The sequence below is a fragment of the Oncorhynchus clarkii genome, chromosome 7 (genome assembly GCF_045791955.1).
Source record: "Oncorhynchus clarkii lewisi isolate Uvic-CL-2024 chromosome 7, UVic_Ocla_1.0, whole genome shotgun sequence".
NCBI classification, from domain to species: Eukaryota; Metazoa; Chordata; class Actinopteri; order Salmoniformes; family Salmonidae; genus Oncorhynchus; species Oncorhynchus clarkii.
In genome coordinates this window covers 54,324,277-54,343,136 of record NC_092153.1, presented here as the reverse complement: position 1 = coordinate 54,343,136, position 18,860 = coordinate 54,324,277, and the positions used below count along the sequence as shown (strand labels likewise).

Sequence of the window (18,860 nt, the reverse complement as noted above, 5' to 3'; positions counted from 1 at the left end):
CTGGTGGCTAGTCAGCAAGAGTGATTTTCTGTGTTTCAGAAACAGGTAACTAGTGGGTAGACGTGGGCAAGTCTTTGTGGATATAGCTAACATACAACCACAGCTAGCTATTTTATAAGAACAAAAAGTATTGCTGCCAGCCAGAAAAGTGAAGATGGCGACAATTGCACCGGAAGTTATGCAGTGCACCATACTGAATTTGAATTTTCTAAATTGTGCTAACAGTTGAGGAGCTGGCTACAAGGTAGCACACGATTTGGCTATGCTTTGTTAAATTGCTATATTTTTCAATACACACTTTAGTATTTGTCGGGTACGAAGGCCAGTGTGCAAGAATGTAGCGTGCTAGAGAACGTTGCAATAATGCCGATATATTGAGGTGAGTTTCATTTGTCCGTTTGCAAAGTGGTCCAGTTAAACGTGGCTATCTAGCATTTCCTACGGCTAGCTAGCTATCCATTTGACGTCATTTAAAATTAGATGCAGAATATGCCATCGAATTTTTATTTAAAGTGTTGGAAAGATAGCTATCAGTTAATTTATGTTGCGCGGAAGCGACCAATGAGTTTATGGTCTCACAATGTTATCTAACGTAGGTATTTAGTAAGTTAGCTCGCTAACTATATCTCTATATTGTTTGTTTAGCTAACGTTAGCTGACTACAGACTGCGGGCTCAATACAAGTTATGTTCAAGAGGCTAGGCAGTTAGCCAAGGCCAATGGACAGCTTGAAGACATGCAGCTGCTAGCTTTAACTAACTAGCTGATCAACGTGTTTCTTAACACAAAAATATAGATTGAACCTAAATAGAAGATACAGTGGGTTGTGTATGAAATTAATAGCTAACGTTAACATCCATTCTTGCGCTTTTTTTCCCCCCTGCAGATTTTGTCTTTTGAATATGACCTCGTTACCGTCACCCCAGCAGTACACAGCATCAAGCTCAGCATGCAACATATTACCTGGTGATGGGAGTCAGGTGAGTTTATTTACACCGATTTATTTATTCTCATGAGCATGGCCTTATTTCTATTACAGCCTATTGGATGACTGTCGTTCATATTCCATTCACCCAGTTCAATGTAACATCCATAGGTTTAGGCTACCACATGATACTCAAATTTTCCCTATACCAGTCATGAAGTTGCTACAACCTGGCCTTTGAACGAACGCTTACAACATAGGTGCACACTGGTCGAGAGAAATTTGAGGTGACAGACAGTGGCATATTCAATACCGCCTTGCACACTCTTGGATCTAGCTGATCTAGGGTGTAGTCATTAGTCCAACAGTTGCAAACAAGAGTTTCTATTGGACACATCCAGGTATGTTTATTTTTGTTTCGTTTGCTCCTGTTTAAGAAAAGTTTTACAGCAAAATCAGCGGAATGAATGCATGCCTTATCACACGTAAACCCTGTTCACTTTCATAGTAGCCACGTTGTATTCCTTCGCATCTATGCGCTCTCCTGCTCTCACCCTTTCCCTTGGCTTGTGGACTTCAATGGACAACACATCTGCTGTATGTGACCAAGCCAAACCATATCATAACCACTACACACAGCCTACATCGTTGTCACCATTATTTGCTAAAGTAACGTCATAGTCAACATAGCTAATAGAACTAATGCGTTAAACCCCCTACAATCATGCAGTAACGTTAGTGTACAGTCAGTTAGCAGTTATAACCAGTTTAGCAGTTACACCGTCAGCCACCGGTGGCAATAAAATTGTAAATCCTTACCTTGACTTGGAAGAGTTCCAGTGTTGTGTTGGGTAGACATACCCAACTAGCTAACATAGCATTCCTCTGTTTGAGTAGGCTAAGCTAGCTAGCTGTGAGAGAGAGAAAAAATGACGAAATACACATTTCTGTTGAATGCATTCAGTTGTGCAATTGACTAGGTATCCCCCTTTCCCAGCTCATCCATCTTTCACCATCACCTCTCTATCTCTCTTTGTGTTCAAGCAAACAACAGACATATGCATCTCTCTCTCTCTGGCATCTCCAAAACTGTTAAACTATTATCTTTCTCTCTCTGAGTCCACTACTCACCATATTTTATGCACTGCAGTATTAGCTACCTATAGCTTATTCTTTCAGTTTTCTATTTTTTTTTTTAAACCAGGTAGGCCAGTTGAGAAGAAGTTCTCATTTACAACTGAGACCTGGCCAAGATAGAGCAAAGCAGTGCGACACAAACAACAGAGTTACACATGGGATAAACAAACGTACAGTCAATAACACAATAGAAAAGTCTATATACAGTGTTTGCAAATTTAGTAAGATTAGGGAGATAAGGCAATAAATAGGCCATAGTGGTGAAATAATTACAATTTAGCAATTAAACACTGTGATAGATGTGCAGAAGATGAATGTGCAAGTAGAGATACTGGGGTGTAAAGAAAAATAAATAACATGGGGATGAGGTAGTTGGGTGGGCTATTTACAGATGGGCTATGTACAGGTGCAATGATCGGTAAGCTGCTCTGCCAGCTGATGCTTAAAGTTAGTGAGGGAGATATAAGTCTCCAGCTTCAGTGATTTTTGCAATTAGTTCCAGTACCGTGTAAGTCTATGGAAGGGGGGGAGAACCATGAGCCTCTTATGTTTTGTATTGAAGTCAGTGTATCCAGAGGAGGATGGAAGCTAGCTGTCCTCCGGCTACACCATGGCGCTACCCTACATTATTTGCTGATGTGAATATATTTAGGATAGTTTTGTCTAAAAAGGATAAACTTTTAAAACATTTTTATGAAATTCATGGAGGATGGTCCTCCCCTTCCTCCTCTGAGGAACTTCCATTGATGTTGACCTAAGTCACAACGACATTAACCACAACCTTTGTACAGAGAATATATCTGGTCCTGTTAAGGCTAATGCATGGTTCTGTCTGTGGCAGGTGCAGCCCAAAGCCCCTCTCCTGCAGATTCTGCGTGTGGCTGGAGCCCAGGAGGACATCTTTACCCTCAAGGAGGTGAGTGGATACAGTTGGCATGGTAACAGCCCTATAAGATAAAAGCTATATTGCACTTATTAAAACGTATGTTCACAAACTGTGTGTATCAGGTGATGCACTACCTGGGCCAGTACATCATGGGGAAGCAGTTGTATGATAAACAGAGGCAGCACATAGTGCACTGTCAGGACGACCCACTGGGAGAGCTACTGGAGGTTGAGAGCTTCTCCGTCAAAAACCCCAGGTGAGCGCACTCGCACACCCACAGACTCATGCTCAGTACACATTATTCTTACACTGTACATAACACGCTTATGCTGTATACTTAACACATAAGCTCAAGTCTACATGTGTCCTATTTTGCAGTCCAGTCTACGAGATGCTGAAGAAGTATTTAGTTGTGCTGAGTTGTTCAGGTAAGTGATCGTTGCTTGTGAGATTTCCATTTTAAAAAATCAAATTTGATGCATTTGAATATGATCCTGGCTGAAACAGGTGAATAACTAATGCAATGCTGCTTTGTCTGGATTGAGTGTGGGATGATTGTTGATAAGAAATCAATTTACATATTTTCTCTTTTTCCTCACGTGTACAGTCAAATCATCTACTTATAGGGTCTTAATGAATGTTGAAGCTTTAAGATTGATGGTTTTACCAACCAGTGAAGAATCAGTCTCTGTATTGCCTTCTACTCTATAAGCTCAGTCTTGCTGGTTGGAGGTGAAAGGTGTGCATGTGTAAACTGTAGACCTGGAGCTCTCTCGATGTGTAAACTGTAGACCTGGAGTTCTCTCGATGTGTAAACTGTAGACCTGGAGCTCTCTCGATGTGGAGGTGTTTAACTCCTCATTTGCCCTGCAGAATTCTTCGAAGAAACCAGAGCTGCAGTGTACCTATAGTGTTATAGGGTGTGTGTCAGTGTGTGTGTGCGGAGTGTGTTAATTAAAGGGCAGGGTGTGTTTTGTGTGTTACTGTATCTCATTCTGAAACACAGACGCTGCAGAGAGTCTTTCTGTGGGCCGTGAGTGTGTAGAGGGCGGAGTGGAGGACCGCGGTCAGGTAAAGCTGAAGCATGGTGCTCAGGAGAAACAGGGACCCTCAAGCCCACTACCTCACCACACACAACCCCCCCAGGGTAGCTCAATCCGTCAGTCTCTTCAAAATGTAATGAGCCATGCGCGCAGCTTCATTGTTGAGATATCAATTGTTCTGGCCAACTGATTTTGTGGTCTTTAACGCCATTATCAAAGCTGGAATACAATCAACTGATTTTAAAATGATTAGTTGCATTGAGAATGTAGAGCAGTTGATTGATTTTCCCAAGTTTATTGAGCCAGTAGCTTGTGTGTTGTGAGGGGAGGGGAGGGCCACTGTCTTCGCAGGTGTTTATGTGTACAGAGTGGCACCGTCTCTGTACATCCCCATCTCTGGCCTGGCCTGGTGGAGTTCTAACACAACACTGCCGGACCCACCAGCACCACTCAGAGCATGGGGGGCAGAGTCACTGTCTCTGTCTGTCTCAGAGTTCTCTTCTCTGCCCCAAACCTGCTGGAGGAACACAGCTCCTGATCCAGTCTCGGTTCAAACACCCACTCCCCCATCTACCCCATCCTCTCTCTACCTGCCCCTTCCCCAAACTTCTCAAACTTGCCCCTCCACGCAATATCTGCCATCTCTTTCTTCCACCGAAACAACAAACCCCACTTCCCCTTCTTCCTAACACCCAAACTGCCCTTCGCCCCCTTCACCAACACCGCAATGGCTTCTTACCCCAACACCTCTTGTTTCCACTTAGCATTAGTTGCCTCTAGGCAAGTTGTGGATATGGGAGTTTACCGTGAGATATGACTAGAGAAGAATTCATTAATGAAAGAATGTTGATCATATGGATAGTGATCAATGGGTTTGTAATTATCTGTGACTGCAACTTTTGTTGAGAAGAGGCATGCAGAAATCACTGACTGATATTATAAATTAAAAATAAAAATTACCTCATTCTTTGTGTATTGCAATTTGAAAAATAAAGATAATATGGGAGGACTGGCTCCTCTTCGTCAAGAAATGCATGCAGATCAATTAAAGATGTAGTCACTTGTCATCGAATCACGGCAGCGTGTTGAATAGTATTCCAACTATTGTGTGATCATGGAAGATTGAGCACTGCAACTGCGGTGTGGTGTGTCCATACTAATGCTTGTCTGGTTCATGCACACACAAACACCAAGCATGTAGGATTTCAGATTAATTTAGGCAGATTGTAGTCAGTCACTCTCTTGTCTCCTTTCATTTTCAACCTTTCTCTGAATGTGTGTGGCTCTGTTGCCCCGTCTGTCCTTATGTGGCCCTCCATTGCCCCAGTACCCATGGATCTATTCCACTGACCTGCCCTCCCCCTGACCACTAGGCCGTGCTGTGAAGGAGCTGTGGTTTCGCCAAGTGCCCAGTTTCTGCTCTGTTATCTGATTGGCTCTCCTCCTCCCCTCCTACTTGTGTAGGTGTGTGGGGCCGTGGCCAAGGCGGGCCTGGTTGTGGCCAGTGACGAGGCCCTCCCCATGCAGACCCCGTCTCAGAGACGACCCCGGGAGCCTGACGAAGGTAAACTCACTCACATGGCTATATATAACTGCTATATTATTTGAGTCCCAACCCCCCTGTGGTCCCTCAGACTCTTTAGATGGCTTGCCCCAGTCGGCCTGCAAACGGCCCAAGCTTGATGTCACACTAGACGAGTGGGACCTCTCAGGACTGCCCTGGTGGTTTCTGGGTAATCTGCGTAACAACTACAGTCGCAGAAGCAACGGCTCTACGGACATCCACACTAATCAAGTAAGAAAATATGCTGTTTACTATAGTCAGTTTATTTGCTTGTCAAGGTGATAAACTCAGGGAACATAGTCATACAGTGATGAGATCACACACATCCTGACTGAGGGATCAGCTGTCTCCTGCGCAGGATGAAGACACAGCGATCGTGTCGGACACGACGGACGACCTGTGGTTCCTGACGGAGGGGGGAAGTGAACAGGTGAGCGTGGAAATGAAGGAGGCCGTGCTGGAAGAAGGGAGTGGAGGAGAAGGAGAGCCGCCACCTGAAGAGGAGGGAGGAGGAAAAGAGGAGAAGGCTGATAAGGAGGTAGAACTGTTCTCCTGTCGTCTCTATGTTGAGTGGTACATAAACAATGATATGTTCTCTTTATAGCTCTTGTACTATGGAGTATTATTTTAGACTATAGCTAGGTTCAATTCACATTGTATTGGTCACATACACCTATTTAGCAGATGTTATTGCAGGTGTAGCGTAATGCTTGTGTTCCTAGCTCAGTGCAGTAATATCTAACATTACACAGAATCTAGAAGTAAAAGAATGGAATATAGAAATATTAGGATGAACAATGTATGAGTGGCATTGACTAGAGTACAATATATACACATGAAATTAGTAAAACAGTAAACCTTATTAAAGTGACCAGTGATTCTATGTACATAGGGCAGCAGCCTCTAAGGTGCAGGTTTGAGTGACTGAGTGGTAACCGGCTAGTGACTAAGTGCTGTGCGGGGTACTGGGTGGAAGCCGGCTAGTGATGCCTATTTAAGTCTGATGGCCTTGAGATGGACGCTATTTTTCAGTCTCTCGGTCCCAGATTTGATGCACCTGTACTGACCTCGCCTTCTGGATGATACCGGGATGAATGTCCTTGATGATCTTTTTGGCCTTCCTGTGACATTGGGTGCTGTAGGTGTCCTGTAGGGCAGGCAGTGTGCCCCCGGTGATAAGTTGGGCAGACTACACCACTCTCTGGAGAGCCCTGCGGTTGTGGGCGGTGCAGTTGCCATACCAGGTGGAGATGCAGCCCTACAGAATCCTCTCAATGGTGTATCTGTAAAAGTTTGAGGGTCTTAGCGGCCAAGCTGAATTTCTTTGGCCTCCTGAGATTAAGAGGCGCTGTTGCACCTTCACCACACTGTCTGTGTGGGTGGATCATTTCAGATTGTCAGTGACGTATGTGTACGCCGTGGAACTTTAAGCTTTTCACCTTCTGCACTGCGGTCCCGTGGATTGGCACGTGCTCCCTCTGCTGTCTACGATCAGCACCACTCCTCCAGGGCCCTCACCTCCTCCCTGTAGGCTGTCTCATCATTGTTGGTAATCAGGCCTACTACTGCAAACTTAAACTTAAAACTCAAACTCAAACTCAAACTTAAAACTCAAACCTACTACTGCAAGCTTAATGATGAGCTTGGAGGGTACTATGGTGTTGAAGGCTGAACTGTAGTCAATGAACAGCGTTCTTACATAGGTATTCATCTTGTCCAGGTGGCAGTTATCTTTGCTTTTATTGGGTACAGGAGCAATGGTGGACATCATGAAGCAAGTGGGGACAGCAGACTGGGATAGGGAGAAATTTGAATAAACACTCCAGCCAGCTGGTCTGCGCGTGCTCTGAGGGATCCCGTCTGGGCCGGCAGCCTTACGAAGGTTAACACAATTAAATGACTTACTCACGCCAGCCACGGAGAACTAAAGCCCACAGTCCTGGAAAGCAGGCCGCTTTGGTGGCACTGTGTTATCCTCAAAGCTGGCAAAGAAGGTGTTTAGCTTGTCCGGGAGCAAGACTTCAGTGTCTGTGACATGGCTGGTTTTCCCTTTGTAATCCATGATTGTCTGGAGTCCCTGCCACATACAGTACCAGTCAAAAGTTTGGACACCTACTCTGTAGGTTTTTCCTTAATTCAAGGTTTTTCCTTAATTCAAGGGTTTTCCTTAATTTTTTCTACATTGTAGAATAATAGTGAAGACATAAAAACTAGGAAATAACATATATAATCCATGTAACCAAAAGTGTTAAACAAATTAAAATTGATTTGAAATTTGAGATTCTTCAAAGTAGCCACCTTTTGCCTTGACAGCTTTGCACACTTCTGGCATTCTCTCAACCAGCTTCATGAGGTAATCACCTTGAATGTTTTTCCAATAGTCTTGAAGGAGTTGACACACATGCTGAGCACATATTGGCTGCTTTTCCTTCACTCTGCGGTCCAACTCATCCCAAACCATCTCAATCGGGTTGAGGTCGGGTGGTTGTGGAGGCCAGGTCATCTGATGCAGCACTCCATCACTCTCTTTCTTGTTCAAATATACCTTATACAGCCTGAAGGTGTTTGGGTCATTGTCCTGTTGAAAAACAAATGAAAGACCGCTGTACCACTTGGGAGTCATGGGACTAAGGCATGGCAGCTCAGTGCTAGAGGCGTCACTACAGACCCTGGTTCGATTCTAGGCTGTATCACAACCGGCCATGATTGGGAGTCCCATAGTGCGGTGCAAAATTGGCCCAGCGTTGTTAGGGTTTGGCCGGGGTAGACCGTCATTGTAAATAAGAATTTGTTCTTAACTGACTTGCCTAGTTAAATAAAACTAAAACTAAGTGCAAACCAGATGGGATGGCGTATGGCTGCAGAATGCTGTGGTAGCCATACTGGTTAAGTGTGCCTTGAATTCTAAATAAATCAGGGTCACCAGCAAAGCATCATCACACCACCACCTCCATGCTTCACGGTGGGAACCACACATGCGGCAATCATCCGTTCACTTACTCTTCGTCTCAAATTTGGACTCATCAGACCAAAGAACAGATTTCCACCGGTCTAATGTCCATTTCTCGTGTTTCTTGGCCCAGGCAAGTTTCTTCCTCATATTGGTGTCCTTTAGTTGTGGTTTCTTTGTAGCAATTCGACCATGAAGGCCTGATTCATGCAATCTCCTCTAACAATTGATGTGTCTGTTACTTGAACTCTGCAAAGCATTTATTTGGGCTGCAATCTGAGATGTAATTAATTACAGATGTCTGAGGCTGGTAACTCTACTGAACTTATCCTCGGCAGCAGAGGTACCTCTGGGTCTTCTTTCCCTGTGGCGGTCCTCATGAGAGCCAGTTTCATCATAGCTCTTTTTTGCGACTGCACTTGAAGAAACTTTCAAAGTACTTGAAATTTTGCTGATTGACTGATCTTCGTAATGGACTGTCGTTTCTCTTTGCTTATTTGAGATGTTCTTGCCATAATATGGACTTAATCTTTTACCAAATAGGGCTATCTTCTGTATATGTTGGCTCAAACACATAGAAAAGGAAAGAAATTCCACAAATTCACTTTTTACAAGGCACACCTGTTAATTGAAATGCATTCCAGGTGACTACCTCATGAAGCCGGTTGAGAGAATGCCAAGTGTGTAAAGCTGTCATCAAGACAAAGGGTGGCTACTTTGGCAAATCTCAAATATATTTTGATTTGTTGAACACTTTTTTTTTTTGCTTACTTCATGATATTTCATAGTTTTGATGTCTTCACTATTATTCTACGATGAAGAAAATAGTAAAAATAAAGAAAAACCCTGGAATGAGCAGGTGTCCAAACTTTTGACGGGAACTGTGTCTGAACCGTTGAATTGTGTTTCCACTTTGTCTCTACTGACATTTTGCCTGTTTGATTGCCTTACGGAGGGCAAAACTGTCCTGTTTGATTTTTGTAGATTTTTTATTTTTTAAATTTTATTTTACCTTTATTTAACCAGGTAGGCTAGTTGAGAACAAGTTCTAATTTGCAACTGCGACCTGGCCAAGATAAAGCATAGCAGTGTGAACAGACAACACAAAGTTACACATGGAGTAAGTAAACAGTTAACAAGTCAATTACACAGTAGGAAAAAAAGGGGGGCAAAACTGTCCTGTTTGATTGCCTTACGGAGGGCAAAACTGTCCTGTTTGAATTCGACCATGTTCCCTGTCACCTTGCGGTGGTTTGCCCTTTCAGTTTTGCGCGGATGCCAAATCAAATTTTATTTGTCACATACACATGGTTAGCAGATGTTAATGCGAGTGTAGCGAAATGCTTGTGCTTCTAGTTCCGACAATGCAGTAATAACAAGTAATCTAACTAACAATTCCAAAACTACTGTCTTGTACACAGTGTAAGGGGATAAAGAATATGTACATAAGGATATATGAATGAGTGATGGTACAGAGCAGCATAGGCAAGATACAGTAGATGGTATCGAGTACAGTATATACAAATGAGATGAGTATGTAAACAAAGTGGCATAGTTTAAAGTGGCTAGTGATACATGTATTACATAAGGATACAGTCGATGATATAGAGTACAGTATATACGTATGCATATGAGATGAATAATGTAGGGTAAGTAACATTATATAAGGTAGCATTGTTTAAAGTGGCTAGTGATATATTTACATTTCCCATCAATTCCCATTATTAAAGTGGCTGGAGTTGAGTCAGTGTCAGTGTGTTGGCAGCAGCCACTCAGTGTTAGTGGTGGCTGTTTAACAGTCTGATGGCCTTGAGATAGAAGCTGTTTTTCAGTCTCTCGGTCCCAGCTTTGATGCACCTGTACTGACCTCGCCTTCTGGATGATAGCGGGGTGAACAGGCAGTGGCTCGGGTGGTTGATGTCCTTGATGATCTTTATGGCCTTCCTGTGACATCGGGTGGTGTAGGTGTCCTGGAGGGCAGGTAGTTTGCCCCCGGTGATGCGTTGTGCTGCCATCTACCCATGTTTTTTTGGTTTAGGTCGATTTCCATCCGATTAGCGACAGATTTCCACGCAAATATTCATAAAGAAAATATGCAGTACGTGATGACGTAGTGCACACAATGTACTTTTTTTTTCAAGTTTTCATTTACCAAATAAAAATCTAAAGTTTCCATCGTATTTTCAAATCATAGTTTTCAGCTGATAGTTTTGTCACAAACTGTTGCGTTAAATAGCAAAATGTATTTATTTTATTTAACTAAATGTTCCTACTGTGGTCTTGGTACATGCACTCTAGCCAACAGTTCCCAGATACAGTGTGGGTAGGCTTATCTTTATGACGAGGCTATTATGGATAAGACAAAGACTATTTGTAGTTGTAAAACGGTGGTCATAAGACCCTCAATATTTATTGGAAAGAGACCTCAAGCTCATCACTGTGCGCTTTCACCACCCTGTGAAGTTCACAACTTATTTAATCTGCAGCCTATTAAACTGCCTTGGTTTCCCAAGATGTAGTGGGAGGACTAGGGCTGTTGCGTGACTGTATTACCGCCACACCGGCAGTCATCAAATTCCATGTGACAGTTTAGTCACGGTAATTAGGCTTCTTCAAGCTCTGATGCTGCTGGTCATTAGTAGCCTACCAAACTTGCTAACTGCCTGGTACTCAGCACTATTGTCCCTCTAATCACTCTGACGTCAATGCAAATGTCATCGAAAATCGAATCCAACACTTCATGAGAGCTCATGTTGCGGCACATTTCTATAGGCTATGCTCGAGAAAACAGAGTGATGGCCTCTACTAAAAAGAGAATTCCAACAGCCTTCTATAGCCTACTATATTTATTTCTCAACTTTCCTAATATTAAGCGCTTTGCTTTTATTTACAACTAGAATATAGTCTACTTCGCTGGCATGAAAATGAACCATGCAAAAAGTGTTCTTGATTTAAACTATTTAAGTGCATAGATTACGTGTTTTTCCCCCGCTGCCCCTGTTTCGATACAGGTGCATGATAATGGTCCATTCTAAATCAAAACGAATTTCACACATTATTTAGTATATGTAAAGACAAGATTAAATCATTAATAGGCTGATATTGTCACCCATCAGACTATCATTTGTGAATGATGCTCAGCATAAGAAACAATGCCTTTTGTTTGCGACTTTGTCGAATTATAGTTGCATACCTCATGTAGCCTAGCCCATAAGCCTGTATGTTTTGATATAAGTTTTGTATCACAACTAAAGTGGCCAAATACATTTTAAGAATTTGTCACATTAATCTGCTTTACAAGGGGTGTAGAGCCTAACTGGCATACATAAGCAGTGTTTGGGGAAGATAATTTTCACCATAAAAATGCACCTTTATAATAAAAGCATTACATGCATAATTTAATTTGCGGTCACTTTTGATAATGGTGTGTTCCGCTAATGGAACATTCGCGCTTATAGCCTACTGCCATGTGCGTATTGCTGCGCTTATAATGTGAAGAAATAGCCTGATAGTTTATAAACATTTTAAGCTTAAAGTTCTGATCTATTGCTTCAGCCACATTGCGTAGAAAATGTTTTTTGATGCTAGTTGTTGTATTAATTTGGGATATATCACATCCCACAACTGTCCCAGACTGTTTGGAATATTTATTTCTCGCACAGAATAGAATAGGTCGTCTTTTGTACTCTTTTTGTACTAGTTGATTGACATAGTGCTAGTGCTTTTGCTGTACGTTAAGCCTACTCATCTTGTAGGGCTGACGAAAAGTAAATGTGGACAGTTCTTCCAATATCCACCTCGGAATTGGATAAGGACGTGTGCAGTTGCGTCCCCGATGTGTCTGTCTTCACTTGTAACCTGTGAGAAAGACCTGATCACGTGATGGAGAGCCATGTGAGTGGGATGGAGATTCGGAGCGCACAGCACTCAGGCAGAAGGGCACAACGGCCACTGGCCGCCAAAGGCATGGATTTTTTTAGGGCACATTACAGCCACACAAAGGGGATGCCACCGTGAAAATCTAGGCATTATCAAGTGCTTGTCAAATTGTGACTGGTGTGTGTACAGCCTGCACAAAAAACAAAGCCTTTTCAAGATACTTTTTTCCAAATCATCATTAGTCGCATCATGCAGCCTTACAATGTATTAAAAATCCAAACATATAGCCCGTTTGTAGAACAACTAAAGTTACATTAATAACTCTAAATTAAGCCTATAGGAATATCTATTTATTTAACCGCTCAACACAGAATAGCCACGTGAGCACTCCCTCAAATAGTTTGGAGAAAATAGACTTTCTATTTTGTACAGCTTTGTTCAATTGTATTCTTCATATTATAAAATAATGACACAGAATTCTAAGCAAATTTTGTCTGCTAAATGAACTAGTGTAGCCCACAGCCATATGACATAGCCAGATCAGGGCCAAAGATAAGGACAACTCAGAATATGCTATTCTGTTCTTCTGAAATAGACATGCTTCTTTACACCTGTCTAAAATAAATAATGGATTTATTGTGTTGGTGTAGGCTATATTACATGGATTTATTAGACTTTTTAAAATGTAGCTGTTCCAAAGGTCTACATCAGTGGCTTGTGTGGAAGCCAGGAGATGCTAAATGTTTTTGTTAATTAACGGTCTATTACTGTGAGACCGACAGTTACTTGCTTGACAATCACTGGCTGACAAAATGTCATGACCGCCACAGCCCTAGGGAGGACCACACACCAGATCACGTGACTTCCATAGGATGGTTATTACATCAATATTGGCGCATAAAAACTGTATGTAAACGTAGTTTGACTGATGAGTGTCTCTCTTCTCTCCTCAGATGCAGGAGGAGCCAGATGAGGACTCTCAGTGTCTGAGTGATGATACGGATATAGAGATCTCTACACAGGTCCGTCTCCATCTCTGTTTTCCATCTTTTTGTCTCGATCTCTCTTTCGCTCTACTTTGTCTCCCTCGATCTGACTGTCTCTGCCTCTGTCTCGCATGACGCTGATAGTTACCTCTTGTCTAACACTCTAACTCTCTCAGGATGCATGGCAGTGTACAGAGTGCAGGAAGTACAACTCTCCTCTCCAGCGCTACTGCGTACGCTGCTGGGCTCTACGCAAGAACTGGTACAAAGACGTCCCACGGTTGGTCCACTCACTTTCCGTCCCCGACATCCCAGCATGCAGTTCTCTGGCCCCGCGAGATGACGACGATGAGGAGGAAAGCGACACAGGCATCGACGTCCCAGACTGCCTCAGGACCGTGTCTGACCCCGTCATCCTGCCCTCACACTCCACCCCTGACCGCCTGCTGCCCCCCGGGGTTCCAGGGAAGGGCAAGGGTCCTAGGCCACGAGGCCTTCCCAGGGAGGAGCAGCTCTCTGGGGGAGAGAGTCAGGAAAGCCTGGGGATGGAAGTAGAGGTTAGGCCCGAGGCTCTTTTGGAGCCTTGTAAGCTGTGTCGGATGCGTCCGCGTAACGGGAGTATTATACACGGCCGCACGGCTCACCTGCTAACCTGCTTCACCTGCGCCAGGAAGCTGCACAAGTTCCACGCTCCATGTCCCGGCTGTGGACAGATCATACAGAAGGTTATAAAGACATTCATAGCCTGAGAGGATTGGAACACACAGTTGTAATACACACAGATGTAATGTACAAGGTTATTTAAAATTGGAACAAGACACAATCACTTGCATCAAAAGCCACTCATACGCCCCAGAGATACACAGAGTAAAGCACTTAAAAGAGCATGTTCCCTTTTGCTCTCTGTTGTCTTGTATTGCTTGTATCACACTGCCTCTGAGCTATGGCGCTAGTAATGGAAGGTACAAATCCAGCAATGTGTTTCTTGAAGTATCCAACTATATAGTTATCTCTGTGCCACATTTCATGAAAGTCATTTGCTACTCAATGTAACATCATAGGTATTTATTTATTTGAGGGCCAAGCAGCACTGTACATAACTTTGACGACAACGATATGTGAGACTTAAGTTTTTGTTCCCGAAGGAAGACCTGTTGACATTTGTTTCCTATTGACCACTGTTGTAAGTGTCCAGAAAAAGCTTTCTGCCGGTTGTCAGGCTGCTGACGTGTTTGCTGCCATACACTATATTTTATCCCTTAAAGACCGGTCTTCTCTCCCTAGGTTAAGATGATGGGAAGCTAGCTTCACACTGGCTGACTACTTCTCCAGTGAGAGCAGATGAATTCTCATTGCCCTGTATATTCATGGAGCCTCAGTGCTTTGGTGGTCCTCCTCTTCTCCTGTTTAGTCCTTTGTTTTTCTTAAATCATTTCTCTGCAGCGTTTTCTTTTGCGTGCTCTTGGAAAACAGACAAGGTGGATCGAAAGGAGATTTTCGATACATACTCTACATTTTTGCTGATTTATTGACCACATTTTGGTTGAAAGGCCTATTTTCAAGATAAGTCAATAAGAAACATCTCATTTAGATCCCCTTGTCATTGTTTTTCAATAGTATACATACCCCCAGGGAGAAGTCTTTACCCTGCAGTGCTGATCAGAATGCTTTGTTGTCTTACTGTCCTTGTACTCACAATGCAAGTGAATGTACTCCACAGAGAACTTTTGCCTCTTTTCAAAGGCTAGTTAGTAAAAAGTAGTTAATATTAATGATAATAACCAGTCTGAAATATAGTTGAAGAGTCACATCTATAGCCCTCAATGTAGAGTTATTGTAAATTAGCCCATCTCAATAAGGAAATACTTTGGTGTATGTGGACACCCCTTCAAATGAGTGGATTTAGTTATTTCACTGTTGAGATCAGTGACTTTCAACGTGGCACCTTCATAAGATGCCACCTTTACAACTAGTCAGTTTGTAAAATTTCTGCCCTGCTAGAGCTGCCCCGGTCAACTGTAAGTGCTGTTATTGCGAAGTGGGAACATCTAGGAGCAACAACGGCTCAGCTGTGAAGTGGTAGGCCACACAAGCTCACAGAATGGGACCACCGAGTACTATAGCACGTAAAAAGTGTTTGTCCTTGGTTGTAACACACACTACTAAATTCCAAACTGCCTCTGGAAGCAACTTCAGCACAAAAACTGTTCGTCTGGAGCTTCATAAAATTGGTTTCCATGGCCGAGCAGCTGCACACAAGCCTAAGATCACCATGTGAAATGCCAAGCATCGGCTGGAGTGGTGTAAAACTTGCCGCCATTGTACTCTGGAGCAGTGGAAACGCTTTCTCTGGTGTGATGAATCACGCTTCACCATCTGGTAGTCCGACTGACGAATCTGGGTTCAGCGGATGACAGGAGAACACTACCTGCCAGAATGCATCGTGCCTACGGTGAAGTTTCGTGGAGGAGGAATATTGGTCTGGGACGGTTATTATTTTTTATGGCTGGGGCTAGGCCCCTTAGTTCCAGTGAAGAGATCTTAACGCTCCAATGACATTCTAGAAGTTTCTGTGCTTACAACATTTTGGCAAAAGTTTGGGGAAGGCCCTTTGCTGTTTTATCATAACAATGCACCGTGCACGGAGCGAGGTCCATACAGCAATGGTTTGTCGAGATCAGTGTGGAAGAACTTGACTGGCTTGCACAGAGCCCTGACCTCAACCCCATCGAACACCTTTGGAATGAATTGGAACGCCGACTGCGAGCCAGGCCTAAACGTCAAACATCAGTCCCCAACCTCACTAATGCTCTTGTGGCTGAATGGAAGCAAGTCCCCGCAGCAATGTTCCAACATCTAGTGGAAATCCTTCCCAGAAGAGTGGAAGCTGTTAGAGCAGCGAAGGGGGGACCAACTCCATATTAATGCCTGTGATTCTGGAATGAGATGTTCAGCGAGCAGCTGTCCACATACTTCTGGTTATGTAGTGTACCTACGTGCAAGGGCTGCCATTTTTCCTTTCCAGACCATTATTTACTTTTTAGTCTTAAATATGAATACTAAAATATTCACAATCGCCAATTTTCTTAAATTCTAGTTCTGCTCGCTTGAATTTCTCCATTTTAGTGCAGTGATTTTGGCAATTTCTTTAGACCTCTTCCTGTTTTAGGTGTTGTGCTTGATATTAGAAGTATTTGTGACCCTTTAATTCCTCCCCAAATATGTTTTTACGATTTTTGTTAACCTCTTCCAATATCCTACATTTTAAATCAGATTAATGAGTGTTGGGACAGTAAGTATGGAGTTGTACACCACTACACAGAATACAGGCCGCCTGCTAAGCCTTATCACCTGTGCTAAGTTTGCCCCTTGATAATTAGAAGAAATAAAACATTAAAGCGGCAATTACAGTTGAAACAATAACAAAGTATTTTCCCCGCCTCTTTCTGAGGGATTGGGGGATTGGGCTGGAGAAATGGAACCGCTCACATTCATATACGGAGCTATGGCTGCTAAGGCCTGACCATCTATGATATCAAAATAATAGTTTTAACAATCTTTTGAGGCGATACAGTGCCTGTTTAAATTGACTTTGTTTACCAACATTAAACTAAATCAGTTCTTTTTGGGGTTCTGATGGGGTACAGTTAAACAAACTAAGCTAATGAGATATTTAAGTTAGTATTCAAAAATCAATACAACTGCAGATTGTCCCTTTTTTAAAGGGAGGACTAAAGGTAAAATATAAAATGACAATCTTAAGGTGTGAATAAAGCTATATAGGTGGTCAATTTTTTTTTTTTTTTTAGCTTTGTCTTCTATTTCTAGATGCAAACTTTGCACAGGTGGAAATGCACGGTAATACTATACTCATAGTAATACTCAGGCTCTTTTGTTTCTGGGGGCCAATAGTGTTTCCTCTAAGGTAGAAAAAGAGGTGTGGGGTTTTCCTGATGATGGTGCATATGAGTGTGCTTGTTGAGTTTTGTTTAAGGGAAGCGTTTCACTGCCAAACGTAATGATTGGTTTTTGCTTGTTTGTGTGTTATGTAAATTTGTTTTGGGTTTTAATTGATATTGGTTCTGCATTTATTTGCTTTAAGATGTATTGTTCCTGTGTGTACAATGCTTTTTTCTGTTATGCTTTTGTGAAGGTCCTGAAGGGCAGGCTGCAGGCAGGTGACCTGTAACAAAGTGACCTGTCCTCTCCTGTCTCTACTGCTTGTAACAGACACTGTCAGGTCTACTCTGAAACATGAACATGCACTTGTACAGAGAGCTCTTTATTCCTTGTCCTAGCTGTGCTCTGCCTGACTGAAGGGAATGATGGCCTACCTTCCACCACTGTTCAGCTCTTTACTTGTACTTATCCCCTCTGCCTCCAGGTGGTGCTCGATAGCAGTGGTTCTCAGTGCTCCAAGAGCACTGTTGCAGCTGTATAGTATTAAACATGTTATAATCTACATAGCATATGGTTGATTAGTGTGAGACTAAACCCAGCACTGTGCTGGTGAGAGAATTATACTAGCAATGTGTATTAAAGCTATATTAGATCTGCTATATTGTAAAGGAACCCTGCTTTGATCCCCTTGTATTGCCCTACTCATAAGCCACCGAGCTCTACGAACTATCTAACATGGAGGAACATCAGAATGTGTCATTGTTGTGGTTGTTGAATACTGAGAAAGGCACCAAATTTGAAAAGATGTGATGAGCATGAATGCAACAGAACATTCCAGAAGAACATGGTACACCCAATATGGCCTCATGTCGTGGAACATTGCTTTGAATTGGAATGTTAGTTCTGCTCATTCTAATTCTGTTTGTAGTGCTGTATTATGAATAAAGTAACAAGTCCAACTAATTGTGTAGGACTACTGTTATTTTGTCATGTCTGTTTATTACAGTTTGGTAGGAGTACAGTATGACTCACATTATCATTGGATAATTATCTTGCTCTGACATGTGCATACACACAATAAACCTCTTGATGTACAGTATCTGCTGTATGTGGAGTGCTTTTAGGCTGAATAATAAGTCCTTGTATGACAGTCCAGCTGTCCTGTACTCTCTCCTTCACGACAGCCCCCCCCCCCCCCCCCCCCCCCTGTCCGTCTGTGCAACATCTCTTTAGTTACTTCTCACACTCCACTTAACCTCACTAATTGCCATTATGGAGTGTTTAATAAAAGTGTGTTTTCTGAGTTCCAAAATAAATCCCCACCAGGTCGCATGGGCACTTCCATAGGGAGGTTTTCTGTTGGAAAGTTCCCTCTGTGGAGAGACTCCTCAATACTGACAGTCCCAGATGGGTAGACTATTCCAGAACAAAAGACATGGGCTAGCGAGACCTCCGCTATTAAAAACTGACTTGTTTTTGACCAACCAAATTTCATTTGACTTTGTCAGAAAACACAGCAAAATACGTGTGAGGATTTCTTTTAAAGCATTGTTTGTGAAAAATAGTAAAGTGGAGGTACACTACATGACC

At 42.8% G+C, this 18,860-nt stretch overlaps 1 protein-coding gene across 4 annotated transcripts; it reads left to right on the top strand.

The window, feature by feature from the left end:
• Window positions 1-202: 202 nt before the first annotated feature.
• LOC139413467 (MDM4 regulator of p53) lies at window positions 203-18,229 on the top strand. Of its 4 annotated transcripts, none has more exons than XM_071160913.1 (11): window positions 203-379; window positions 887-980; window positions 2,904-2,978; window positions 3,071-3,204; window positions 3,327-3,376; window positions 3,955-4,019; window positions 5,456-5,555; window positions 5,626-5,786; window positions 5,914-6,093; window positions 13,338-13,406; window positions 13,547-18,229. In XM_071160913.1, exons 2-11 carry the CDS (start codon window positions 903-905, stop codon window positions 14,117-14,119), a joined length of 1,485 nt encoding a protein of 494 aa, XP_071017014.1. In that variant the 5' UTR covers window positions 203-379; window positions 887-902; the 3' UTR covers window positions 14,120-18,229. The 4 variants fall into 4 exon arrangements, with proteins under 4 accessions (XP_071017014.1, XP_071017015.1, XP_071017013.1 ...); XM_071160914.1 differs by having other exon boundaries at window positions 5,899-5,985; XM_071160912.1 differs by having other exon boundaries at window positions 5,899-6,093.
• Window positions 18,230-18,860: the final 631 nt, after the last annotated feature.